The sequence below is a fragment of the Heptranchias perlo genome, chromosome 43 (genome assembly GCF_035084215.1).
Source record: "Heptranchias perlo isolate sHepPer1 chromosome 43, sHepPer1.hap1, whole genome shotgun sequence".
In the NCBI taxonomy this organism is placed as follows: Eukaryota; Metazoa; Chordata; class Chondrichthyes; order Hexanchiformes; family Hexanchidae; genus Heptranchias; species Heptranchias perlo.
Genome location: NC_090367.1, coordinates 996,899 through 1,023,742, shown reverse-complemented (window position 1 = coordinate 1,023,742; position 26,844 = coordinate 996,899). Strand labels below are relative to the sequence as shown.

At 55.2% G+C, this 26,844-nt stretch overlaps 3 protein-coding genes across 7 annotated transcripts in view; 2 read left to right on the top strand and 1 right to left on the bottom strand.

Moving 5' to 3' along the window:
• Positions 1–629: 629 nt before the first annotated feature.
• LOC137306502 (neuronal PAS domain-containing protein 4-like) lies at positions 630–7,941 on the top strand. Its single transcript, XM_067975768.1, has 9 exons — positions 630–933; positions 1,665–1,815; position 1,916; positions 2,449–2,551; positions 2,660–2,909; positions 4,072–4,181; positions 4,320–4,455; positions 5,781–7,072; positions 7,863–7,941. Exons 1-9 carry the CDS (start codon positions 759–761, stop codon positions 7,889–7,891), a joined length of 2,247 nt encoding a protein of 748 aa, XP_067831869.1. The 5' UTR covers positions 630–758; the 3' UTR covers positions 7,892–7,941.
• Positions 7,942–15,284: 7,343 nt separating this feature from the next.
• mrpl11 (mitochondrial ribosomal protein L11) lies at positions 15,285–20,521 on the bottom strand. 5 transcript variants are annotated; one of them, XM_067975763.1, is made up of 6 exons: positions 20,429–20,521; positions 18,601–18,827; positions 18,189–18,284; positions 17,695–17,788; positions 16,030–16,189; positions 15,285–15,732 (listed from the first exon to the last, which is right to left on the bottom strand). In XM_067975763.1, the coding sequence occupies exons 2-6, from the start codon at positions 18,721–18,723 to the stop codon at positions 15,636–15,638; spliced, it is 570 nt and encodes a 189-aa protein (XP_067831864.1). In that variant the 5' UTR covers positions 18,724–18,827; positions 20,429–20,521; the 3' UTR covers positions 15,285–15,635. The 5 variants fall into 5 exon arrangements, with proteins under 5 accessions (XP_067831864.1, XP_067831867.1, XP_067831865.1 ...); XM_067975766.1 differs by lacking the exon at positions 20,429–20,521 and adding an exon at positions 20,133–20,150; XM_067975764.1 differs by lacking the exon at positions 20,429–20,521 and adding an exon at positions 19,965–19,993.
• Positions 20,522–21,004: 483 nt separating this feature from the next.
• The window catches only part of sf3b2 (splicing factor 3b, subunit 2), a 39,674-nt gene continuing 33,834 nt past the window's right edge, over positions 21,005–26,844 (top strand). Inside the window, exons 1-3 of the mRNA XM_067975534.1 lie at positions 21,005–21,167; positions 25,030–25,076; positions 25,205–25,282. Coding sequence (XP_067831635.1) covers positions 21,068–21,167; positions 25,030–25,076; positions 25,205–25,282 — 225 coding nt within the window. The 5' untranslated portion in view covers positions 21,005–21,067. The remainder of the gene's footprint in view (positions 21,168–25,029; positions 25,077–25,204; positions 25,283–26,844) is intronic.

The following is a 26,844-nucleotide window of genomic DNA, read 5'->3' as shown; positions in this document are numbered from 1 at the left end:
CTCTCTCTGTGTATCTCTATCTCTCTCTATGTGTATCTCTCTCTCTCTGTATCCCCCCTCTCTCTATCCCTCTCTGTATTCCTCTCTGCATCTCTCTCTATATCCACCTGTCTCTCTATCCCTCTCTCTCTCTCTCTGTGTATCTATATCTCTCTCTATGTGTATCTCTCTCTCTCTCTATCCCTCTCTGTATTCCTCTCTCTATCTCTCTCTCCAGCCACCTGTCTCTGTGTATCTCTCTCTCTCTCTCTGTATCCCCCCCCTCTCTCTATCCCTCCCCCATCAGTCCGAGTCTCAGGTTTTTTTCCTAATTGGGATGCTCTGAGCCTTCGCGTCACATCCCCGAAGAAGTGACGTGTGGCTTTAGTCACTGAAAGAGATGCTTTTTCCCCTCCTCTCGCTCCATTGATGCGAACAAGCCCCGTCTCGATGGTCCTGCCCCCCATCAGCCGGCAGCCTATAAAAGCGAGCTTCACCGCTGCCTCAAACACCAGATCCAGCACCGGAGGATCCAGGTCTGGTCAAGAACCAGCTCGTTCCCAGAGAGAGACAGAGAGAGAGAGAGAGAGGAGAGACAGAGTGTGGAGACACAGAGAGAGAGGAGAGACAGAGTGTGGAGACACAGAGAGAGAGAGAGGAGAGACAGAGTGTGGAGACACACAGAGAGAGGAGAGACAGAGTGTGGAGACACACAGAGAGAGGAGAGACAGAGTGTGGAGACACACAGAGAGAGGAGAGACGGAGAGACAGACAGCATCATGTACAGATCCACCAAGGGGGCATCAAAAGCCAGAAGAGACCAGATCAATGCCGAGATCAGGAATCTGAAGGAACTCCTGCCCATCACTGATGCTGACAAATCCAGACTCTCCTATCTACACATCATGTCTCTGGCCTGTATCTACACCAGGAAATCCGTCTTCTTCAGTCCAGGTAAGTCCAGTGACTGGGGCTTCCAGCAAACTGACCAGGTGTCCAAGTGCCAGATCCAAGTGGAATCAGGGAGCGCAGAAAGAGGCCATTCGGCCCACCATGCCCGTGCTGGCTCCTTGGACGAGCTGTCCATAATTAATCCCACTCTCCTCCCGCTCATTGCCCTTTGAAATATGATTCATTTCCTTAAAAAAATCTAATTGGAAATTCTCTCGGAGTCTCTGAAAATGCACGGATCTTTCCGTGCGTTAAGGTGGGATCTTGCTGTGCTCTATGTTGGGATCTTTCCGTGCGTTAAGGTGGGATCTTGCTGTGCTCTATGTTGGGATCTTTCCGTGCGTTAAAGTGGGATCTTGCAGTGCTCTATGTTGGGATCTTGCAGTGCTCTAGGTGGGATCTTTCCGTGCGTTAAAGTGGGATCTTGCTGTGCTCTATGTTGGGATCTAGCAGTGCTCTAAAGTGGGATCTTTCCGTGCGTTAAAGTGGGATCTTTCCGTGCGTTAAAGTGGGATCTTTTCGTGCGTTACGGTGGGATCTTGCTGTGCTCTATGTTGGGATCTTGCTGTGCTCCAGGTGGGATCTTGCTGTGCTCTCGCTGTGCAATCCAAAAAGGGTTGTTTTACCCTCTTGTGAGTGGCCTGGTCACTCTCAGTGAGACACTTGGCCTGATTTTACAGCTCAGTCTCTAACGAAGGACCCTCTCTCTCTCTCTCTCTCTCCCTGGACACCAGGTGCAGGTTTGGAGGAGACCCTCCCTCTGATCTCGTCCCCCGAGCTGGCCGATTTTATGCAGTCACTCCCCGGCTTCCTGATGGCCCTGAGCAGCGAGGGGAAGCTCATCTACGTCTCGGAGAACGTGTGGGAGCACCTGGGCCACTCACTGTGGCCGAACCCTGGGGATCATCGGCCTGGGAATGGAGAGGAGGTTGGGCTTTTCTTTAAAAAAAATAAGAAAATAAGCTTCGGATGTAAAATGAGCGAGAGTTCAGCGTTGGGGAGAGTTTTAAAGTTGGGATCTCTCTGCGCTCTGAGTTGGGATCTCTCTGTGCTCTGAGTTGGGATCTCTCTGCGCTGTGAGTTGGGATCTCTCTGCACTCTGAGTTGGGATCTCTCTGCACTCTGAGTTGGGATCTCTCTGCACTCTGAGTTGGGATCTGTCTGCGCTCTGAGTTGGGATCTCTCTGCGCTCTGAGTTGGGATCTCTCTGCGCTGTGAGTTGGGATCTCTCTGCGCTCTGAGTTGGGATCTCTCTGCGCTCTGAGTTGGGATCTCTCTGCGCTGTGAGTTGGGATCTCTCTGCGCTGTGAGTTTGGATCTCTCTGCGCTCTGAGTTTGGATCTCTCTGCGCTCTGAGTTGGGATCTCTCTGCGCTGTGAGTTGGGATCTCTCTGCGCTCTGAGTTGGGATCTCTCTGCGCTCTGAGTTGGGATCTCTCTGCGCTCTGAGTTGGGATCTCTCTGCGCTGTGAGTTGGGATCTCGCTGTGCTCTAAGTTGGGATCTTGCTGTGCTTTCAGGTGGATCTGGTAGCCCAGGGTGACAGTATTTACGACATTACCGATTCCTTGGATCACTTGGTGCTGAGCAGTAATCTGATGATCAACTCTCCCACAGATACTGGTGAGTAAAGGCCCAGCCTCTCCCTCTGGCCCTCCGGGGTGTCTCGAATGTGGATTTTCAGGCCCTGAACCCTGGATCGTGCTCATCCTTCCTTCTCCTTTTTTACAGAACGCTTCTTCCGATGCCGATTTAACACTTCCAGATCAGTCAGGAGACAGAGCGCTGGCAATAAAATGGTGCTGGTCAGGGGCCAATATCATCAGCCCCCAGCAGGAGCCTACTGGTCCTCCAAACCCGTCTTCATAGCTTTCTGTTCCCCCCTCGATACCAGGCCCAGGGTCTTCGAGAACCACCTGTTTCTCGGCTTCTTTGAAAGTCAACATTCCAAGGACATGGTGTTCATGGAGCTCTCTGACAGGTAAGGTACCAAACTCTCTCTCACACACACACCTGTCTCAGGGTCTATCAGGACATCCCTCTCACACACACCTGTCACAGGGTCTATCAGGACATCCCTCTCACACATACACCTGTCTCAGGGTCTATCAGGACATCCCTCTCACACATACACCTGTCTCAGGGTCTATCAGGACATCCCTCTCTCACACACCTGTCACAGGGTCTATCAGGACATCCCTCTCACATACACCTGTCTCAGGGTCTATCAGGACATCCCTCTCACACACACCTGTCGCAGGGTCTATCAGGACATCTCCCTCACACACACCTGTCTCAGGGTCTAACAGAACATCCCTCTCACATACACCTGTCGCAGGGTCTATCAGGACATCTCCCTCACACACACCTGTCTCAGGGTCTATCAGAACATCCCTCACACACACACCTGTCGCAGGGTCTATCAGGACATCCCTCTCTCACATACACCTGTCTCAGGGTCTATCAGAACATCCCTCTCACATACACCTGTCTCAGGGTCTATCAGGACATCCCTCTCACACACATCTGTCGCAGGGTCTATCAGGACATCTCCCTCACACACACCTGTCTCAGGGTCTATCAGGACATCCCTCACACACACACCTGTCTCAGGGTCTATCAGGACATCCCTCTCTCACACACCTGTCGCAGGCACAAATAATCAGAGTGAGATAGAGACACAGAGAGAGTGAGAGACGGGGAGAGGGAGAGTCAGAGAGACCGAGAGAGACAGAGAGAGGGAGAGACAGAGTCACAGATAAAGGAAAGACAGAGAGGGGGAGAGAGAGAGAGAAAGTTAAAGTGAGCGATCGCCCTTTTTGATTTCTCTTTCTCCTTCTTGCCCCTCACTCCGCTCCCAGTTCTATCTCAGTCACTAGCATTGCCCTTTCACTCTCTCTGCCTTTTCTCCCTAAAGCCCCTCATCCCACCTCCGCTACGGAATGAGCTGGTCAATCTTAGCATGAACCTTTGAGAGACCACAAAACAAGCCTCAGTACAACAGGGTGTCTCACTGGTCGGCCCGGCACTTGTCCAAGGGTTGGGCGATAGTCCTGTCAGTGTCCATGTGCGGTGTCCTTTGTGTGTGGGTTGCAAGCCTCTTGCCTGTTGTTAATCCTGATGTCCTCCTCTCTCTCCCGCAGCGTTCGCTATTACTTGGGTTACCAGAAAAACGAACTCGTCAGCAAGTCCTGGTACAATCTCCTGCACCCTCAGGATCTCTCCCACGCCTCGACTCAGCATTACCGCTTGTGTGAGTATCGAGAGAGGGGCTCTCTCGTTTCCCTTCTCCCCCCCCCCCCCCTCTATATGTTTTGATTTCCTTCATTCGCCACTGGTCTGAGGATATAAGTTTTAACGTCTTGCCCCTCTGCGTGTTCTCTCGTTTCAGTGAGCGGGGGAAGTGAAGCCAGGGTGGAGCTGATTGTCCGCCTGCAGTCTAAAGACGCTCTGTGGATCTGGGTCTACATCGTAGCTCAGCTGGAATGTGCAGAGGTCCCAGTGCTCTGCCACAACTACACAGTCAGGTGAGGATCGTAACTTTACAGGCAACACCCAGCCCCAACCTTCACTGCACCCACCAATTTTCAGCTGACGATTGGGCTGCAACAAAACAATAGGGACAGGAGGAGGCCGTTCAGCCCCTCGAGCCTGTTCCGCCATTCAATCAGATCGTGGCTGATCTGGACCTCAGTTCTATTCACCCTCCTTGGTTCTTAATCCCCTCACCCAACAAAAATCCATCAATCTCAGTCTTGAAAGCTCCAATTTTTTTTTGGGGGGGGGAGAGAGTTCCAGATTCCCACCCCCCTTTGTGTGAAGAAGTGCTTCCTGACATCACCCCTGAACGGCCTGGCTCTAATTTTAAGGTTCTGCCCCCTTGTTCTGGACTCCCCCCACCAGAGGAAATAGTTTCTCTCTATCGACCCGATCAAATAATTTAATCATCTTAAACCCCTCGATTAGATCACCCCTTAATCTCGAGGGAATACAAGCCCGGTCTCTGCAACCTGTCCTTGTAATTTAATCCTTTTAGCCCCGGTATCATTCTGGTTAAAATCAAAATGTTTGTATGTAGAATGTTTCTTTTCTGTAATGGAGTAGATTTGGACCTGGCAACACAATTAAATTTTGTGGGAGGATTCATCGATAGAAGTAACTGGGCCCCGTTGCCATGGTTGCCTGTTGGAACGCAGGGATGTGCTGAATGCTGGTTACACATTCATACAGCACAGAAGGAGGCCATTTGGCCCTTTGAAAGACCTATCCCATTAGTCCCACTCCCCCCTGCTCTTTCCCCAGAGCCCCTGCAAATTTTTCCCCTTCAAGTATTTCTCCAATCCCCTTTTGAAAGTTATTATTGAATCTGCTTCCACCGCCCTTTCAGGCAGTGAATTCCAGATCGTCACAACTCGCTGCGTAAAAAAACATTCTTCTCATCTCCCCCTCTGGTTCTTTCACCAATTATCTTAAATCTGTGTCCTCTGGTTACCGACCCTCCTGCCACTGGAAACAGTTTCTCCTTATTTACTCGATCAAAACCCCTCATGATTTTGAACCCCTCGATTAAATCTCCCCTTAACCTTCTCTGCTCTAAGGAGAACAATCCCAGCTTCTCCAGTCTCTCCACATAACTGAAGTCCCTCATCCCTGGGACCGTTCTGGTAAATCTCCTCTGCCCCCTCTCCAAGGCCCCGACATCCTTCCTAAAGTGCGGTGCCCAGAATTGGACCCAATACTCCAGCTGATTTATGAAGGTTTAGCGATAAAATCCTTGCTTTTGTACTCCTTTGCCTCTGTTTATAAAGTTTTGGAGTGCAAGCTCACGGAGGCTTATCTTCTTGTCTTACAGCGATTGCGAAGCTTGGTGCCTCCGACGGCAGCTGGTCGAGGAGGGGGAGGATGCTCCACTGTTCCCGTACGCTCTCCCGGTGCAGCCACCCCTTCAGGACTCCCTCCAGTCACCCGGCTATCTCTCCAGCCCCGATCAAGTCTTCACTCCGATGTCCAGCACTCCCACCAGCGGAGTCTCGGCCCAGTCCTTCGACTTCAGCGGCATCTGCAGCCTGGACTACGGCGAGGGCCCCCTGCCGTTGGGGCGGGAGGACGCCCAGCTGCTCAACCGTGGGGGGCTTCTCCCCCCACCCTTGCCCCGGGAGGAGGACGAGCCCGGCCTCAAGCGGGGGCGGCCGGCGGACAAGATGCCCGAATTGGCCTACGTTGACTGCCTGTTTGGAGCCGACTCTCCCACCCCGCCCTACACCCCGCAGCTGTCAGGGGGCGGCTTCATGTTCGCGAGCCAGGACCCCTTCGCCCAGACCGCCACCGACGTCTACTACCCATCGGAGCCCTGCGGCCCCCTCTACGAGAAGCTGCCCCCCTCTCCCGACAGCCCAGGCAATGGCGATTGTACAGTGATGGGGCTGCCCGAGCTGCGGGTGCCGCTCTATATCCACGTGCCCAGCACCCCCGAGGGCATCCTGACGCCCGAGGCCTCGCCCATCAAGCTCCCCGTCAGCGGTTACTTCGGCTACCTGGAGCAGAAGAAGGAGGCGGCGAAGGAGGAGGAGCAACGGACTGAGATCAGCGCCCTGGCCGAGCGCATGGGCTGCCGCCTGGCCGACGGCCTGGGCCTCTCCCCGGGCAGCGAGCTCCCCGAGACCCAGCAGGACTGCTCCAAGCCTGCCTACGTTTCCTGCAGCTCCCCTCTCCCGTCCCCCAGCCAGCGCTTCCAGGCGCTCAAGCAGTGGCGGACTGTAGACCTCTCCGTGCTGAGCTACGGCGAGGAGGAGGGAGACGAAGACGAAGAGGTCGTCGGCGACGACGACGATGACGTGATTGAGAACATTTTGAAGGACCTGGCCGTCCCGGACGTTCAGAGGAGCGGCTCAGGTCCCAGCTGCCACCAGTCAGGTGGGGGCGAAGGTCGTCTGACAGGTCTGGACCCCCAGGCCGTAGCGGGAACGGACCGTAGCCCCGACTCGCTACCCGCGACAGACCTATCTCCGGAAGAACAATCCTTCCTCGAAGAATTGGCTTCGTACGAAACTGTATTTGAGGCCTACACCTCAAGATCCCCCTGTGATGGGTTTAACAATGAGTTGTATCAACTCCAAAGTCATGGTCACGAGTACTTCCATCAAGGTAGGTTGACTTCCTTCTCACTCTTATCAAGGCAGGCCCGTTAATAGACAGATCAAACCTGGAGCAGGAAGAGGCCATTCAGCCCCTTGATGTAGGACCAGGAGGAGGCCACACTGACCGCGTAAGCTCAGGAGAGAGCCCGGTCCTCAGGCCGCTTTGTGTTGGCAACTGCGAGCAGTATAACTCCAGTCTGAATGGCCGTCTCCTTGGGCGAAGGGGAATTGATCTGTTTGGAAGGGGAATGGTCACAAGTTCGATCTTTGGAACACAAGAAAATCTAATCCCCCCTCCCCCCCCAAGTGTGCACCTTCCCAGCTGCCAGTTTAATGAGTTTCGGGAGCAGTCCCTTAGATTGTGACCATCCCCCTTTCTGGGCTCATCCTTGTACCTTTTTTCTATAACTTTTTTAAAGTTTTACTAAGTTAGAAAATAAAGTCTCAAATGTTTGCAGGGAGAAGTTGTAGAATGTTAGTCCAATGCTCAATTTTATGTCTGACTACAACATCTTAAAAATCTTGCACTTTATGCATGATAAATTTCCAGAATTCATAACATTAAATGCCTATGTAAATATAATTTGTATGTAAACGTGTCACGTTGTAATTGCACCCTCCCACCAGGGGGGGGCGTTGTATTGAGTAGTAATTAATATTTCTATGAACACTGAATCCTTTACATGGTTTGGATGAGTTGGCAGATTAGGGGGGGGCCTAGATAATAGGCGATGAGACACTTAACCTGTGTGAATAACCTTTTATTCCCTTTCTCTGTCTCTCTCTCTCTCCTACAGATGGAAGTGGAGGTGAATCCTCGTTCTGAAATAAGTCTGTGACTTACTTCATCGAGTATGACATATTGTCATATTTTGTGAAGCTACTACTATCAAAGTGAAAGAGATAAAACTCCGAGATAAGGACCTCGTTTAAGTCTCTCAACTTTCTCCTTACGATGCACTGCATGGGGTGGGGGGGTTATTTTATGCATTTTTAAAAAAAAATAAATAAACCTTCCTTTGTGACATTACGGAGATGTAATAAAGCGTAGGCTGCAAGCTGTCAATGTAATGATCAAACTCTAGGTAGAAAGTGTTGCTATGGAGAAGGATATTGTAAGAAAAACTTACAGATGCAATTGTATTCACTTGTAGTGACTATCCAAATCGCAAGTAAGCAATGGATAACTTTTTTTGGATATGAGTACTGTACAAATGACATTCTGAATGTATTATTCGCGTGTCATCATGGCTAACGTAGAGCTCTCTACGATCAAGTATAGGGATTGAATCCTGTTTAAATTCTCGTATTTCCACACAGCAAGATTATATATGTATGTACATATATAGTAACGTGTGTATTTATTAACAAATGCAAGCAGTTTTTGATAAACTCAGGAGACGTACATTGTGAAACTGTGTTTTTGTGTGTACGTTCTTAAAGTGTTGTGCATCTTACTGTAATGCAAAAATATTTGTATTAAAGACTGCATTTCAAATGGACAGCTTAGCAATTATTTCATTCACTCTATAAAGAGCTCCCCATTTACACAGGGCCTTTCACCACCTCAGGACGCCCCAAAAGCGCTCTACAGCCAATGGAGTACTTTTTTTTTTGAAGTGTGGTCGCTGTCGTAATGTAGGAAACGCGGCAGCCAATGTGCGCACAGCAAGATCCCACAAACAGCAATGTGATAATGACCCAGATCGTGTGGTTTTTTTTCAGTGACGTTGGTTGAGGGATAAATATCGGGCCCCAGGACGCCGGGGAGAACTCCCCCTGCTCTTCTTCCAATAGCGGCCGTGGGATCTTTTGCGTTTTAAGTCTCCGGGGCGAGGCTTGATCCCACGATTTTCCGCCTCGGAGGAGAGAGTGAGATACCCACTGAGCCTCAGCTAACGTCACACCGTATAGTTCTCGGCCGGGCCCCTATGAAATGAAACAACGTGTTCCGTTATAGTAACACAGCTGTTACGAAAGACTGAGCCCCCCCCCCAACACACAGAGCAGGAAAGGCCCAGGCTCCATTTCTCGGCCTGTGATGAGTCTGTCGATCTCACCTGGGGCAGCAGTAGGGGCACCAGTTGGTCTCAGGACCCCAGGGCTGGGAAGGGGGGGTTTGAAATCAGCCAGGGTCCCTAATCACTGCCCAGTGACCCCTGCCATAAAGTGCTTGTGAATATTGTGAGTGGGCAGGATCCGGCTTGCCTGCGATGCACTCCACAGTTGAATATCTTGCCCACATACTATCCGGCCTCAGAGATAGTGAAGCAACCCAGTACACACTCAGCACTCCAAGCTGCGTCGTGACTGTGGAGGGGCAGGGAATGGGGAGGGAGGGGGTGACCGATGCGTTAATGAGAGACAGAAAGGGTCAGGCACTTCCCCACTGACCTCTCTATTAAACAATTAGCTTATCGATCCTCCATGTTTGTTTTTCCTCCATTTCCAGTAAGTTTGGATTGATCGAGTGTTTGGCGAGCCAGACTGCCATCGAAACACAGCTCAGTCTCTCCCACTGACCACCCAATGAACTTTAGGTCATTGTCCTGAGAGCCTTTCGTCGAGCACCCTGTGAGGGGTCAGAGTGAAGATCATCGGAGGGGTCCGCTACAGGAATAAACACTTCCCCTCTGTGTGCGTATGTGTGTGTCTGTCTGTGTGTGCGTGTCTGTGTGTGTGTGTGTGTGTGTGTGTGTGTCTGTGTGTGTCTGTGTGTGTCTGTCTGTGTGTGCGTGTCTGTGTGTGTCTGTGTGTCGCCCTCTCTGACTCTCTTGCTCTGTCTGTGTCTCTGCGAGTCGAGTGCGTTGAAATCTCTCATCCCAGCGACATCTCACCGCAAATCGCAGCTGAAATTTGGAACGAGCCACGATGGCGTCTTGCGATGCCCTTCACGGTTGGGCATCCCCCCCCTCTCGTGAAGGGGCCCACTCTTGCTGGGGGTGGGTGGAGGGGGAATACGGGCTCCACGGGTGCCTGCCACCCTCCGGCACTTTGCCCCAGGGGGCGCGCTTTTCACCTACGAGCCCAGGCGGGATATTCGACTGTGAGGGGCACTGCGGTGCAGCCCAATCTTGCTCCACACACACACTTCCCTGCGGGGAGGCACTGACCGGACGCTGAAACTCTGAATGATGTTCCCCCTTCCTACCCCAGCAAGTTGTAGCCCCCCTGCCCCCCCAACTCAGATTCTAACCCACCCCCACCCCGGCCCAGTACACCAAGCACCAGATTCACTGGCAGAAACGCGGGGGACGCCTCCCCTGCTTCAGTGAACAAGTGCTGTCCCCTGCTGGAGGCACAGGGTAGTGCTGTCAGTCACTGCTTAACCCTTCGAGGGCTGCACTCAACACATTCAGAGCCAAAGGAGAGAGAGAGAGAGACACACACACACACAGACACGAACAAGATTCCGATTACTTTTATAATTGTTTGTAGGTCTCGCTGATGAACCCCGAGTTTTCTTTCCTCAGGTGTCAGCCAGAGCTTAGCGAGAACATCAGAAACAGGAGTAGGCCATTCGGCCCCTTGAACCTGCTCCGCCATTCAATCAGATCACGGCTGATCCTTGACCTCAACTCCATTTTCCCGCCCGATCCCCATATCCCTTGATTCCCCTCGAGTCCAAAAATCTCTCCATCTCAGCCTTGAATATATTCAATGACTCGGCATCCACAATCCTCTGGGGTAAGAGAATTGCAAAAACTCTCGCCTCTGAGTCAGAAGGTCGTGGGTTCGAGCCCCCACTCCAGAGACTTGAGCCCCATAATCCGCGCCGCGCCGTCGGAGGGTCAGCACCGAGGGAGCGCCGCGCCGTCGGAGGGTCAGCACCGAGGGAGCGCCGCGCCGTCGGAGGGTCAGCACCGAGGGAGCGCCGCGCCGTCGGAGGGTCAGCACCGAGGGAGCGCCGCGCCGTCGGAGGGTCAGCACCGAGGGAGCGCCGCGCCGTCGGAGGGTCAGCACCGAGGGAGCGCCGCGCCGTCGGAGGGTCAGCACCGAGGGAGCGCCGCGCCGTCGGAGGGTCAGCACCGAGGGAGCGCCGCGCCGTCGGAGGGTCAGCACCGAGGGAGCGCCGCGCCGTCGGAGGGTCAGCACCGAGGGAGCGCCGCGCCGTCGGAGGGTCAGCACCGAGGGAGCGCCGCGCCGTCGGAGGGTCAGCACCGAGGGAGCGCCGCGCCGTCGGAGGGTCAGCACCGAGGGAGCGCCGCGCCGTCGGAGGGTCAGCACCGAGGGAGCGCCGCGCCGTCGGAGGGTCAGCACCGAGGGAGCGCCGCGCCGTCGGAGGGTCAGCACCGAGGGAGCGCCGCGCCGTCGGAGGGTCAGCACCGAGGGAGCGCCGCGCCGTCGGAGGGTCAGCACCGAGGGAGCGCCGCGCCGTCGGAGGGTCAGCACCGAGGGAGCGCCGCGCCGTCGGAGGGTCAGCACCGAGGGAGCGCCGCGCCGTCGGAGGGTCAGCACCGAGGGAGCGCCGCGCCGTCGGAGGGTCAGCACCGAGGGAGCGCCGCGCCGTCGGAGGGTCAGCACCGAGGGAGCGCCGCGCCGTCGGAGGGTCAGCACCGAGGGAGCGCCGCGCCGTCGGAGGGTCAGCACCGAGGGAGCGCCGCGCCGTCGGAGGGTCAGCACCGAGGGAGCGCCGCGCCGTCGGAGGGTCAGCACCGAGGGAGCGCCGCGCCGTCGGAGGGTCAGCACCGAGGGAGCGCCGCGCCGTCGGAGGGTCAGCACCGAGGGAGCGCCGCGCCGTCGGAGGGTCAGCACCGAGGGAGCGCCGCGCCGTCGGAGGGTCAGCACCGAGGGAGCGCCGCGCCGTCGGAGGGTCAGCACCGAGGGAGCGCCGCGCCGTCGGAGGGTCAGCACCGAGGGAGCGCCGCGCCGTCGGAGGGTCAGCACCGAGGGAGCGCCGCGCCGTCGGAGGGTCAGCACCGAGGGAGCGCCGCGCCGTCGGAGGGTCAGCACCGAGGGAGCGCCGCGCCGTCGGAGGGTCAGCACCGAGGGAGCGCCGCGCCGTCGGAGGGTCAGCACCGAGGGAGCGCCGCGCCGTCGGAGGGTCAGCACCGAGGGAGCGCCGCGCCGTCGGAGGGTCAGCACCGAGGGAGCGCCGCGCCGTCGGAGGGTCAGCACCGAGGGAGCGCCGCGCCGTCGGAGGGTCAGCACCGAGGGAGCGCCGCGCCGTCGGAGGGTCAGCACCGAGGGAGCGCCGCGCCGTCGGAGGGTCAGCACCGAGGGAGCGCCGCGCCGTCGGAGGGTCAGCACCGAGGGAGCGCCGCGCCGTCGGAGGGTCAGCACCGAGGGAGCGCCGCGCCGTCGGAGGGTCAGCACCGAGGGAGCGCCGCGCCGTCGGAGGGTCAGCACCGAGGGAGCGCCGCGCCGTCGGAGGGTCAGCACCGAGGGAGCGCCGCGCCGTCGGAGGGTCAGCACCGAGGGAGCGCCGCGCCGTCGGAGGGTCAGCACCGAGGGAGCGCCGCGCCGTCGGAGGGTCAGCACCGAGGGAGCGCCGCGCCGTCGGAGGGTCAGCACCGAGGGAGCGCCGCGCCGTCGGAGGGTCAGCACCGAGGGAGCGCCGCGCCGTCGGAGGGTCAGCACCGAGGGAGCGCCGCGCCGTCGGAGGGTCAGCACCGAGGGAGCGCCGCGCCGTCGGAGGGTCAGCACCGAGGGAGCGCCGCGCCGTCGGAGGGTCAGCACCGAGGGAGCGCCGCGCCGTCGGAGGGTCAGCACCGAGGGAGCGCCGCGCCGTCGGAGGGTCAGCACCGAGGGAGCGCCGCGCCGTCGGAGGGTCAGCACCGAGGGAGCGCCGCACCGTCGGAGGGTCAGCACCGAGGGAGCGCCGCACCGTCGGAGGGTCAGCACCGAGGGAGCGCCGCACCGTCGGAGGGTCAGCACCGAGGGAGCGCCGCACCGTCGGAGGGTCAGCACCGAGGGAGCGCCGCACCGTCGGAGGGTCAGCACCGAGGGAGCGCCGCACCGTCGGAGGGTCAGCACCGAGGGAGCGCCGCACCGTCGGAGGGTCAGCACCGAGGGAGCGCCGCACCGTCGGAGGGTCAGCACCGAGGGAGCGCCGCACCGTCGGAGGGTCAGCACCGAGGGAGCGCCGCACCGTCGGAGGGTCAGCACCGAGGGAGCGCCGCACCGTCGGAGGGTCAGCACCGAGGGAGCGCCGCACCGTCGGAGGGTCAGCACCGAGGGAGCGCCGCACCGTCGGAGGGTCAGCACCGAGGGAGCGCCGCACCGTCGGAGGGTCAGCACCGAGGGAGCGCCGCACCGTCGGAGGGTCAGCACCGAGGGAGCGCCGCACCGTCGGAGGGTCAGCACCGAGGGAGCGCCGCACCGTCGGAGGGTCAGCACCGAGGGAGCGCCGCACCGTCGGAGGGTCAGCACCGAGGGAGCGCCGCACCGTCGGAGGGTCAGCACCGAGGGAGCGCCGCACCGTCGGAGGGTCAGCACCGAGGGAGCGCCGCACCGTCGGAGGGTCAGCACCGAGGGAGCGCCGCACCGTCGGAGGGTCAGCACCGAGGGAGCGCCGCACCGTCGGAGGGTCAGCACCGAGGGAGCGCCGCACCGTCGGAGGGTCAGCACCGAGGGAGCGCCGCACCGTCGGAGGGTCAGCACCGAGGGAGCGCCGCACCGTCGGAGGGTCAGCACCGAGGGAGCGCCGCACCGTCGGAGGGTCAGCACCGAGGGAGCGCCGCACCGTCGGAGGGTCAGCACCGAGGGAGCGCCGCACCGTCGGAGGGTCAGCACCGAGGGAGCGCCGCACCGTCGGAGGGTCAGCACCGAGGGAGCGCCGCACCGTCGGAGGGTCAGCACCGAGGGAGCGCCGCACCGTCGGAGGGTCAGCACCGAGGGAGCGCCGCACCGTCGGAGGGTCAGCACCGAGGGAGCGCCGCACCGTCGGAGGGTCAGCACCGAGGGAGCGCCGCACCGTCGGAGGGTCAGCACCGAGGGAGCGCCGCACCGTCGGAGGGTCAGCACCGAGGGAGCGCCGCACCGTCGGAGGGTCAGCACCGAGGGAGCGCCGCACCGTCGGAGGGTCAGCACCGAGGGAGCGCCGCACCGTCGGAGGGTCAGCACCGAGGGAGCGCCGCACCGTCGGAGGGTCAGCACCGAGGGAGCGCCGCACCGTCGGAGGGTCAGCACCGAGGGAGCGCCGCACCGTCGGAGGGTCAGCACCGAGGGAGCGCCGCACCGTCGGAGGGTCAGCACCGAGGGAGCGCCGCACCGTCGGAGGGTCAGCACCGAGGGAGCGCCGCACCGTCGGAGGGTCAGCACCGAGGGAGCGCCGCACCGTCGGAGGGTCAGCACCGAGGGAGCGCCGCACCGTCGGAGGGTCAGCACCGAGGGAGCGCCGCACCGTCGGAGGGTCAGCACCGAGGGAGCGCCGCACCGTCGGAGGGTCAGCACCGAGGGAGCGCCGCACCGTCGGAGGGTCAGCACCGAGGGAGCGCCGCACCGTCGGAGGGTCAGCACCGAGGGAGCGCCGCACCGTCGGAGGGTCAGCACCGAGGGAGCGCCGCACCGTCGGAGGGTCAGCACCGAGGGAGCGCCGCACCGTCGGAGGGTCAGCACCGAGGGAGCGCCGCACCGTCGGAGGGTCAGCACCGAGGGAGCGCCGCACCGTCGGAGGGTCAGCACCGAGGGAGCGCCGCACCGAGGGAGCTCCAGCACCGTCGGAGGGTCAGCACCGAGGGAGCGCCGCACCGTCGGAGGGTCAGCACCGAGGGAGCGCCGCACTGTCGGAGGGTCAGCACCGAGGGAGCGCCGCACTGTCGGAGGGTCAGCACCGAGGGAGCGCCGCACTGTCGGAGGGTCAGCACCGAGGGAGCGCCGCACTGTCGGAGGGTCAGCACCGAGGGAGCGCCGCACTGTCGGAGGGTCAGCACCGAGGGAGCGCCGCACTGTCGGAGGTGCCGTCTTTCGGATGAGACGTTAAACCGAGGCCCCGTCTGCCCCTCTCAGGTGGATGTGAAAGATCCCACGGCATAGGATGAGTGATGTTGACTGGGGGATAAATATTGGCCCCAGGACACCGGGGAGAACTCCCCCTGCTCTTCTTCCAATAGTGGCCGTGGGATCTTTTACATCCACCCGAGCAAAGTGGGTATCAGTTAAGGATGAGTTGGGTGGGGGGATGGGGAGAGCGGGGGAGGGGCTTTGGGGGTCGGTCTGGATCGATGAGCCAATTGGCCGCATCGATTATGTGATATCAGAACCATAGATGAGAAGGAGAAGGTGATTTCATTTTATTTAATCGTTACAGGATTTATAATACAGATTATAAAACACACATGGGACAGACAGGGCAGCAAACAGCATCGCCAGCCCGGAGTGACGAGGACCCCCTCCGTCCCACAGCCCGTGGGTGGGACGATAAGGGAACAGAACCTTCTCGTGCCTTGAACCTGCCGGGGGAGATAGAGTCAGCGAGAGAGGAAGGGGGGGGGGGGGAAAAGAGAGGGAGGGAGGAGGGAGTGGGGGAGGGGGAGGGGGAGAGGGAGGAAGGGAGGAGTGGAGGGAGGGAGGGCCCCGCCCTCCCAAAGGTGGATAAGATGGCGTCTTGAATCGCATTGGTGGTTTTACTACTTCTTCCCGCTGGCTGCTTCGAGCGACTCTGCCTCGGCCCTCAGCTGCTTCTCCCTCTCCTCGAAGAACCTGGCGTAGTCCTGGGCCGAGAGGCTGCAGGAAGAGGAGGGGCGTTAACACAGCTGAATGAGGCACAGCCCCCGGAGAACAGTTGCTGTAGATTCTCCCCCCACCCTCTCAGGTACCCATTCTTTACCCGCGAGCCCCAGGCAGCGAGCGTCGGCGGAGACATTCAACCAAGGGGTGCATCACTAGATGCTCGAGCTCACTTTCCAGCTAAGGGGAGGGGGTCGCTGGACAGTGAACAGGTACCACCCCCTCCCCATAACACGTGGACCCCAGCACGAGCTACGGGAGGGTAACCGCGAGGCGAGGTGCGCGCCGACTTACTCTCGAACCACCTTGATGCCGAGGGACTGGGCACACCCGATGATGCTCTTGCAGACGTTCTCCAGCGACATGTCCTGCTGCTGGAAGCTCTCGTCCTGCGACTTAACTTTGGCGATCTCGTAAATTTGCTTCACTGTCACCATCCCAGCGACCTCGTGACCTGCGGAGGAGGCAAATGCATCAGTGCACGGGCTGCCGAGGAATCAAATCGAGGGGTTCGGGGGGTTTATATATAGAATAACAGATACCCGGGAGTGAGTTACAGACTGGAATCTAATCGAGGGGTTCGGGGGGTTTATATATAGAATAACAGATACCCGGGAGTGAGTTACAGGCTGGAATCTAATCCTGGGGTTCGAGGGTTTATATATAGAATAACAGATACCCGGGAGTGAGTTACAGACTGGAATCTAATCGAGGGGTTCGGGGGGTTTATATATAGAATAACAGATACCCGGGAGTGAGTTACAGACTGGAATCTAATCGAGGGGTTCGGGGGGTTTATATATAGAATAACAGATACCCAGGAGTGAGTTACAGACTGGAATCTAATCGAGGGGTTCGGGGGGTTTATATATAGAACAGCAGATACCCGGGAGTGAGTTACAGACTGGAATCTAATCGAGAGGTTCGGGGGGTTTATATATAGAATAACAGATACCCGGGAGTGAGTTACAGACTGGAATCTAATCGAGGGGTTCGGGGGGTTTATATATAGAATAACAGATACCCGGGAGTGAGTTACAGACTGGAATCTAATTGAGGGGTTCGGGGGGTTCATATATAGAATAACAGATACCCGGGAGTGAGTTACAGACTGGAATCTAATCGACGGGTTCAGGGGGGTTTATATATAGAATAACAGATACCCGGGAGTGAGTTACAGACTGGAATCTAATCGAGGGGTTCGGGGGGTTTATATATAGAATAACAGATACCCGGGAGTGAGTTACAGACTGGAATCTAATCGAGGGGTTCGGGGGGTTTATATATAGAATAACAGATACCCGGGAGTGAGTTACAGACTGGAATCTAATCGAGGGGTTCGGGGGGTTTATATATAGAATAACAGATACCCGGGAGTGAGTTACAGGCTGGAATCTAATCGAGGGGTTTGGGGGTTTATATATAGAATAACAGATACCCGGGAGTGAGTTACAGACTGGAATCTAATCGAGGGGTTAGGGGGTTTATATATAGAATAACAGATACCCGGGAGTGAGTTACAGACTGGAATCTAATCGAGGGCTTCGGGGGGTTTATATATAGAATAACAGATACCCGGGAGTGAGTTACAGACTGGAATCTAATCGAGGGGTTAGGGGGTTTATATATAGAATAACAGATACCCGGGAGTGAGTTACAGACTGGAATCTAATCGAGGGGTTAGGGGGTTTATATATAGAATAACAGATACCCGGGAGTGAGTTACAGACTGGAATCTAATCGAGGGGTTCGGGGGGTTTATATATAGAATAACAGATACCCGGGAGTGAGTTACAGACTGGAATCTAATCGAGGGGTTAGGGGGGGTTTATATATAGAATAACAGATACCCGGGAGTGAGTTACAGGCTGGAATCTAATCGAGGGGTTCGGGGGGCTTATAAGTGGCCTCTACTCCAATCTCCTCCCCTGTCCCCCTCCCCGACAGCCTTGCTCTCACCTGTCTTCCCAGCTCCCTTCTCGATGCCAGCTGCTGCCTTCAGGAAGTAGGACACTGTGGGCTGGTTGATTTTCAGCTCATAGGTCCGGTCAGGCTGAAACAGGAGACACAGTTAACGGGGACTGAGGGGCCGAGGTCCTCACAAACCACACCTCAACTCCCAGACCCGCGACCGCCTCAGGCACTGGTCTGAGGGGCTCAAAGAGCAGGGGTGGAAATCTTTCACCTCCCCCCCCCCCGTCCTCCCCTCCCCGAGCACACTGACTCCTGCCTGGGGGAGGGGGTGGAAACGGGTCCCGTGGGCACCGCCTTCCGGCACCTCACCCCAGGTGGCCGTTTGTTTTTCACGCGAGCGTGTCGCTGGGCTATTTGGCTGTGAAAGCTTCACGGCCGCCCTCCCTCCCTCCCTCCCTCCCTCATCCCACACCCCCAGACTAACTGGCCGTTCATCTCCCGGCTGCTTCTGGCCCACCGCTCACTCATTCCAAACTTACCTTCACAAAGATCTTGATGGGCAGCGGAATCCCCTCCTTGATATCCTTCGTCCGCTCGTTAAACTCCTTGCAGAACTGGCCAATGGGAATCCCCCGCTGCAGGGAGGCAAGGACAGGCAGTGAGAGGTGGGGTAAGGTGGGGGGTGGTCTCCCCGGGGTCCTGGGGCCAATATTTATCCCTCAACCAACATCACTAAAAACCAATTATCTGGTCATCATCACGTGGCTGTTTGTGGGATCTTGCTGTGCGCAAATTTACTGCTGCGTTTCCTACATTACAACAGTGACCACACGTCAAAAAGAAAAGTACTTCACTGGCCGTTAAGTGCTTTGGGACGTCCTGAGGTGGTGAAAGGCGCTGTAGAAATGGGAGTTCGTTCTCTCTTTTACTGCCTGGGGTTGGGGTCCTTACCTGACCGAGAGTGGGGCCGAGCGGCGGTCCTGGGGCCGCCTGACCAGAACGCACGATGGCTCGGATCACGCCCCCGGCATCCACCTTCTTCACGGCTCTCGTGGCTCGGGAGAGCTTGGACATCCCGCGCCCGAGATGCGAAACGCAGAATTAGTCGGAACGAGCGGTACAGGCAGCTGATCACGGGCGGGTGGAAACCTGGGCGAGCAGGTCCCAACGGTGTGGAGCTGGGGGGAGAGAGAGAGAGAGAGAGAGAGAGAGAGTGTGAGAGAGAATGAGGTAACTTGGGAAGTTGTGGTTTGGTGACGCCAAGCCGGGGAACGGAAGATTGAGGAAGGGAGGAGTTCTACAGGTTTGAGAATGACCTGAAGCAGGATTCTTGATTTTGAAAAAAAATTCACTCTGGGGATGTGGGCATCGCTGGCGAGGCCGGCATTTATTGCCCATCCCTAATTGCCCCTTGAGAAGGTGGTGGTGAGCCGCCTTCTTGAACCGCTGCAGTCCGTGTGGTGACGGTTCTCCCACAGTGCTGTTAGGAAGGGAGTTCCAGGATTTTGACCCAGCGACAATGAAGGAACGGCCGATATATTTCCAAGTCGGGATGGTGTGTGACTCGGAGGGGGGGACGTGGTATCTGTGGGATCTTGCTGTGCGCAAATTGGCTGCCCCGTCTCCAACATTACAACGACGACCGCACTTCAAAAACGGACTTCATCGGCGGTAAAGCGGTTTGGGACGTCCTGAGGGGAGCTATAAATACAAGGGCTCTCTTCTTTTTTTTCTTAATTAAACCCTTCACCAATGGAAGTGCTCCTCCCTCAGCCAAGGTGAGACGACACAATTACAGGTTTAATTAAAATCTTTAACATCTTCCAGTCCTGACGAAGGATCATCGACCTGGGACGTTAACTCTGTTTCTTTCTCCACAGAAGCTGCCTGACTCGCTGAGTTTCTCCAGCATTTTCTGTTTTTATTTCAGATCTCCAGCCTCCGCAGTATTATGCTTTTGATTACAGGTTTATTTAGGCAGGTCCATCAGAAAAGGGAACAGAGGAATTTATAATGGCAAACAAGGGCATGACGTTAAAATGGGGATTGAGAGGCACCTGGTCAACTCCCTGTGCACATCGATTAGAACTGTTTACATAGAAATAACAAATGATTAGAAGGAATATATTCTGTAAATCAGCCCATTGGGAAAAGGTTACAAAATAAAAAAAACTAATCTAAAGTACAGGCTGAGTGCAGTGGGGGTGGAACCATTCCTTAAAGGGCAGAGTCTGTCTGAAACAGCAGTAAAGCCCCCCCCCCAGATACTCACAGTTAATATTAACACCAGTAAAGCCCCCCCCCCAGATACTCACAGTTAATATTAACACCAGTAAACCCCCCACCCCAGATACTCACAGTTAATATTAACACCAGAAACCCCCCCCCCCTGATACTCACAGTTAATATTAACACCAGTAAAGCCCCCCCCCCAGATACTCAGTTAATATTAACACCAGTAAACCCCCCCCCCAGATACTCACAGTTAATATTAACACCAGTAAACCCCCCCCCCCCAGATACTCACAGTTAATATTAACACCAGAAACCCCCCCCCCTGATACTCACAGTTAATATTAACACCAGTAAAGCCCCCCCCCCAGATACTCAGTTAATATTAACACCAGTAAACCCCCCCCCCCAGATACTCACAGTTAATATTAACACCAGTAAACCCCCCCCCCCCTGATACTCACAGTTAATATTAACACCAGTAAAGCCCCCCCCAGATACTCACAGTTAATATTAACACCAGTAAAGCCCCCCCCCAGATACTCACAGTTAATATTAACACCAGTAAACCCCCCCCAGTTAAGTTGCTGTCACTCTGAGGAATCCCTTCATGGTTCAGACTCAGCCAAGGGCGCCGCCATTTTAGGTCAAAAGGTTAAGCGACAACTGAGAAAAAAACATAAAATGCAAAACGGGTTGGAATTTGTTTAATTGTCCCCCGAGGGACGATTGCCGCTGGAAATCGGTGCGTTACCGATATTTTGGACTTTTATTCGAGAAAGTAGAAAACAAATTTTACCTCAGCCTTGGGGAGGGGGCGTGTTGCATTCTGGGAATTGTAGTTGGAGACGGCCCCCCCGGGGGTGGGAGAAACTACAGCTCCCGCCAGCCCCCGCGCGCGCTCCGTGCGCACGCGCGTGGCGGCGCGGTGGGCGATTGACAGCGTCGGCCCCGACCGGCGACCAACCGAACTTGCGCGGCGCCCCGACGGTGATTGACGGCGCCCTTGACCAATCAGAAGGAGCGATCGGGCGCCCCCCCTCCACGTCGCCCCCCCCCCCGCGCCATTGGTCGGCGGCTGCCAATCGGAGGGGTTTGGTGGGCGGGATTTTGGGGGCGGTCAATCAGGTTTGTTTGAGGAGGAGGCCGAGGCCCGGCGGCATTTGGCGGTGTGAGGAGAAGCGAGATGGCGGACGCGCCGCCCGGGGTGGACGTGCCGGAACTGGGCACCTGGAGTATCCCGGAGCTGCAGGCCAAGCTCAGCGAGATCGGCTTCTCCGCGCAAGGTACCGAACGACCGACGCCTCGTGGATCCGGGCCTTCTTTTGCAGGCAACCGGACTCAGGGCCCCGGGCCCCGGGGACTCGGCCCAGGTGGAGCCTGCCGACAAGAGGCACAGCGCGGCCTCGCCTTCCAATAAACCCCGCAGGATTCCGGGGCCCAACATTTTGGCAGATTTGTTTTGGAAAACGATTTATAAAATAAAATTCCCAATCAATAAAATAAATTAATAAACTTAAGTTTCATCATGAAATTAAAGAAAAATTCACTAAAGGTGAATTAATAAATAAAATGCATAATAATTAAAATAATAAATTAGACGAATGAATAAATTACTATTGCATAAGTTTTTACATTATTAAAAATAATGGACATTAAGAAACATTTGATTCAATGTAAATTTACCAGTGATAAATCTGGTTTTCTGATATTTTGATGTGATTATTTAGCCCCAGTGTTTTACAATTTTGAGCAGATTTGTGGCGAGCAGTTAAGAAAAATGTTCGATTTTTGTGCTTCTGATGTGCAGCCTGAAAATTACCACCAGCCGCAATCACAGGGGTTCCAACAAGCCTTTAAGAGATGGGTCCGGTCAGAAGGTGGTGCGTTTGAGTCCAGGTCCAGGACTCGATCTAGGCTCACACCGAGGGAGTGCTGTATCGTTGGAGATGACATCTTTTTGGATGACAATCACCTGCAGTGGCTTCTCTTCCCGCTCCCGCACCGTTATCTCCGGACTCCCCCGAGGATCTATCCTTGGTCCCCTCCTATTTCTCATCTATCATCCGAAAACACGTCAGATTCCCCGTGTACGCTGACGACACGCAGCTCTACCTCCCCACCACCTCCCTCGACCCCTCCGCCGTCTCTCGTTTATCACACTGCCTGTCCGACATCCAGTACTGCAGGAGCAGAAATTTCCTCCAACTGGATACTGGGAAGATCGAAGACAACGGCTTCGATCCCCGCCACAAACTCCGATCCCTCGTCACCGACTCCATCCCCCTCCCCGGCCACTGTCTGAGGCTGAACCAGATCGTTCGCAACCTTGGCCTCCTGTTTGACCCTGAGCTGAGCTTCTGACCCCATATCCGCTCCGTCACCGAGACTGCCTACTTCCACCTTTGTAACATCGCCTGCCTCTGCCCCACCTCAGCTCATGTGCTGCTGCACCTCTCATCCATGCCCTTTGTTGCCTCCAGACTTAATTATGCCAATGCTCTCCTGGTCGGTCTTCCATCCTCCATAAATTTGAGCTAATTCGAAACCCTGCTGCCCCCGTATCCTAACTCGCACCAAGTCCTGTTCACCCATCACCCCCTGTGCTCGCTGACCTACATCGGCTCCCGGTCCGGAAACACCTCGATTTTAAAATTCTCGTCCTTGTGTTCAAATCCCTCCATGGCCCTAGCCCCTCCCTATCTCTGTAACCTCCTCCAGCTTTACAACCCTCCGAGATCTCTGCGCTCCTCCAATTCCGGCCTCTTGCCCATCCCCGATTTCCATCGCTCCACCATTGGCGGCCGTGCCTTCAGCTGCCTGGGCCCTATGCTCTGGAATTCCCTCCCTAAACCTCTCCGCCTCTCTCTCCTCCTTTAAGATGCTCCTTAAAACCTACCTCTTTGACCAAGCTTTTGGTCACCTGTCCAAATTTTGTCTGATAGACGCTTCTGTGAAGCGTCCTGGGACGTTTTACTACGTTAAAGGCGCTATATCAATGCAGGTTGTTAGTGCTGTGTGCACATTGGCTACAAGCATTGTGTGTGAAGTGGATTTGGTGTGTCCTGAGAATGTGATGTTATATCAATGGAAGTTCTCTTTAGCTCAGTCCCAGGCTTATCCACAAGCTGTGATAAGCTTATAAATAAATTGATTCATGTATAAACCATGATTTTTTTTCTCTGATAGCCACTGTGTCTGTCCCTGTATAATTCTGTCTAATCAAATATTTACTCCCGTCTGGGAAAGTAAGGTTTATTTTTGTAACAGTAACATTAGGAACAGGAGAAGGCCATTCAGCCCCTCGAGCCTGTTCCACCATTCAATGAGATCATGGCTGATCTGTAACACAACTCCATTTACCCACCTTGGTTCCGTAACCTTTAATACCCTTACCCAACAAAAAAATCTATCCATCTCAGTCTTGAAAGCTCCAAATTGCCCATGTATTGTAATTCATGCCCTCGGGGCACTGCAGGGCGTTAAAATTTGAAAACGTGCAACCCCAAGAGGGTCAACACTGACTCATCAACATCTGAAGAGAGGCAGGTTAAAGTTAGGGTGGTTTCTGATGGACGGTCACTATCTGAAACATTAACTCTTCAAAGGACGGGGGGGAAGGCACAACTATTACGTACACGTGACCTATGGAACAATATCTTACGCCCTGCACACTATAAGTGTCTCACAAATTCCTGAGACACTCTCCCGTCACACTGTTGTAATTTGTATCTTCGCACTCTTCCCGTGGAGAACAGTCTGACGGGCTGGTGATGTTATTGTTTTTGTGTCTCCACGTTCTTCCCTTAGAGAACAGTGTGAAATGGTGGAAAGATTCACAGGCTGATTTGCAGTCTGACAGGGTGCTCCTCCGTCTGTGCGTTAGGGGAGGGTTGGGGCTGTGGAAAGGTTGATAGCTGGGCCTGGTGTTTTTAGTAAACACTGCAGATTGAGGCACTGTAACTGAGTGAACATATCATAAGAAATAGGAGCAGGAGTCAGCCATTCGGCCCCTCGAGCCTGCTCCATCATTCAATCAGATCATGGCTGATCTTCGACCTCAACTCCACTTTCCCGCCCGATCCCCATATCCCTTGATTCCCCTAGAGTTCAAAAATCTCTCCATCTCAGCCTTGAATATACTCAATGACTCAGCATCCACAGCCCTCTGGGGGAGAGAATTCCAAAGATTCACAACCCTCTGAGTGAAGAAATTCCTCCTCATCTCAGTCTTGAATGGCCGACCCCATATCCTGAGACTATGCCCCCTAGTTCTAGACTCTCCAGCCAGGGGAAACAGCCTCTCAGCATCTACCCTGTCAAGCCCTCTAAGAATTTTATATGTTTCAATGAGATCACCTCTCATTCTTCTAAACTCCAGAGAGTCTCGGCTCATTCTACTCAATCTCTCCTCATAGGACAACCCTCTCATCCCAGGAATCAATCTAGTGAACCTTCGTTGCACTGCCTCTAAGACAAGTATATCCTTCCTTAGATAAGGAAACCAAAACTGTACGCAGTACTCCAGGTGTGGTCTCACGAAAGCCCTGTACAATTGTAGTAAGACTTCCTTACTCTTGTACTCCAATCCCATTGCAGTGAAGACCAACATGCCATTTGCTTTCCTAATTGCTTGCTGTATCTGCATGTTAACTTTGTGTTTTTTGTACGAGGACACCCAAATCCCTCTGAACACCAACATTTAGTAGTTTTTCACCATTTAAAAAATATTCTGTTTTTCTATTCTTACTACCAAAGTGAATAACCTCACATTTCCCCACATTATACTCTATCTGCCACCTTCTTGCCCACTCACTTAACCCGACTATATCCCTTTGCAGACTCTCTGTGTCCTCCTCACAGCTTACTTTCCCACCTAGCTTTGTATCGTCAGCAAACTTGGATACGTTATACTCTGTCCCTTCATCTAAGTCATTAATATAGATTGTAAATAGCTGAGGCCCAGCTGAAGTATAGATGGATTTAAGGGGAAGCTGGGTAAATATGTGAGGGAGAAACAGAAGGATGCTGTATGTCGATAGGATGGGAGGAGGCTCATGTGGAGCGCGAGGGCAGTGGGGCCGAATGGCCTGTTTCTGTGGGGTAAATTCGATGTAATGTAATCTGTAAGTATCTTCTGTGTTAAAGGTGTACGAGAGGAGCTCGTCGAACGGCTACAGAACTACAGTTTACAGGTGAGTGCAGCCAATGATCCCTTCCCGATCACTGACACCAGCCTTGGTGAGGGGGGGTGGTGATGGGGACCAGGGGCCAGAATGTGACTGCAGCCTCACCACCTGGGCTCTGCCTCTTCTGTTTGCAGACTGGAGCCGGCCTGAGCCGACCCCTTCGGGGAGACAACATGGACAAGGGGCACCCGCTACCACCGTTACCTGGGCAGGTGAGCTGATCTGATTTGGGGGGGAGGGAGTGCGGGGAGAGCGGAGAATTTCTGAATTAAAGCAGCGGCGCGCCCCCCTTCCGCGTCCCCCCGGTGGCGCGCCCCCTTTCCGCGTCCCCCCCCCCCCTGTATTGAGGAAGGGAATCAGCTCTCCAGATTTCTGCTCATTGATTCCCAGAACTCGAGTGAGCCTTTGTGGGCTGGTTGGAATTGTGAGTGAGAGGGGCTGCCTGTTCCATTGCCCTACACCCTGATCTGGGCGATAGACCTCAGCACCCATATTTCAGAGGGGCAGGGGGTGGAACGGCCCGGGGTCCCGTGCTCTTGGTCGCTATCCAGTGACTCCTGCAATATGTTATGGGTCTTGGGTGAGAACAGGGTCCAGTTCAACTCTACTGACAAACCTCCCGATCCCCATGTAGAATCGTACAGCACAGGAGGAGGCCATTCGGCCCATCGTGCCTATGCTGGCTCTTTGAAAAATCTATCCAATTAGTCCCACTCCCCCCTGCTCTTTCCCCAGAGCCCTGCAAATTTCTCCTTTTTCAAGTATTTATCCAATTCCCTTTTGGAAGTTATTATTGAATCTGCTTCCACCGCCCTTTCAGGCAGTGAATTCCAGATCATCACAACTCACTGCGTAAAAAAAATTCTCCTCATCTCCCCTCTGGCTCTTTGCCGATCACCTTAAATCTGTGTCCTCTGGTTACCGACCCTCCTGCCACTGGAAACAGTTTCTCCTTATTTACTCTATCAAAACCCTTCATGATTTTGAACACCTCAATTAAATCTCCCCTTAATATCCTCTACCCTAAGGAGAACAACCCCAGCTTCTCCAGTCTCTCCACGTAACTGAAGTCCCTCATCCCTGGGACCATTCTAGTAAATCGCCTCTGCACCCTCTATAAGACCCTCACGTCCTTCCTAAAGTGCGGTGCCCAGAATTGGACACAATGCTCCAGCTGAGGCCTAACCAGTGTTTTATAAAGGTTTAGCATAACTCCATGCCTCTATTGATAGAGCCCTGGATCCCACATGCTTTTTTAACAGCCTTCTCAACTTGTCCTGCCACCTTCAAAGATTAGTGTACGTACACCCCCAGGTCTCTCTGTTCCTGCACCCCTTTAAAACGGAGACGGGCAGGAAAAGAGCAGCTGGTCCATCAAGCCTGCCCCACACACCGCAATGGCTGGAGTATCCTGATTAGACATTCCCCACCCCCTGGAAGAGGCAAAATACACAGGGGCCAGGGAGGAGGGGGGGAATCTGGAAAATTCCTCTCCGGGCGATCGAAACGTCCCAATGGCACGTTTTACAATCTTCCAGCCTCCTATTTCTGTGAAGGCACCGTTCCTGATAACGTGCACTCGGGTATTAGGTTGTCTATTTACTGCTGATCCTATCCGAGTCCTCGGAGTAAGGAAACCCGGGACATGCTGGAAAAGCAGGGAGTAATCGGCACAGAGTGCATGGCCGCTCGTTCTTTAAGCCGTTAGGTACTGATTCAGTTGTTGATTTATGACTCCCGTTTCTTTTCTTTCGCTGGCTGATCTTTCCAGTCG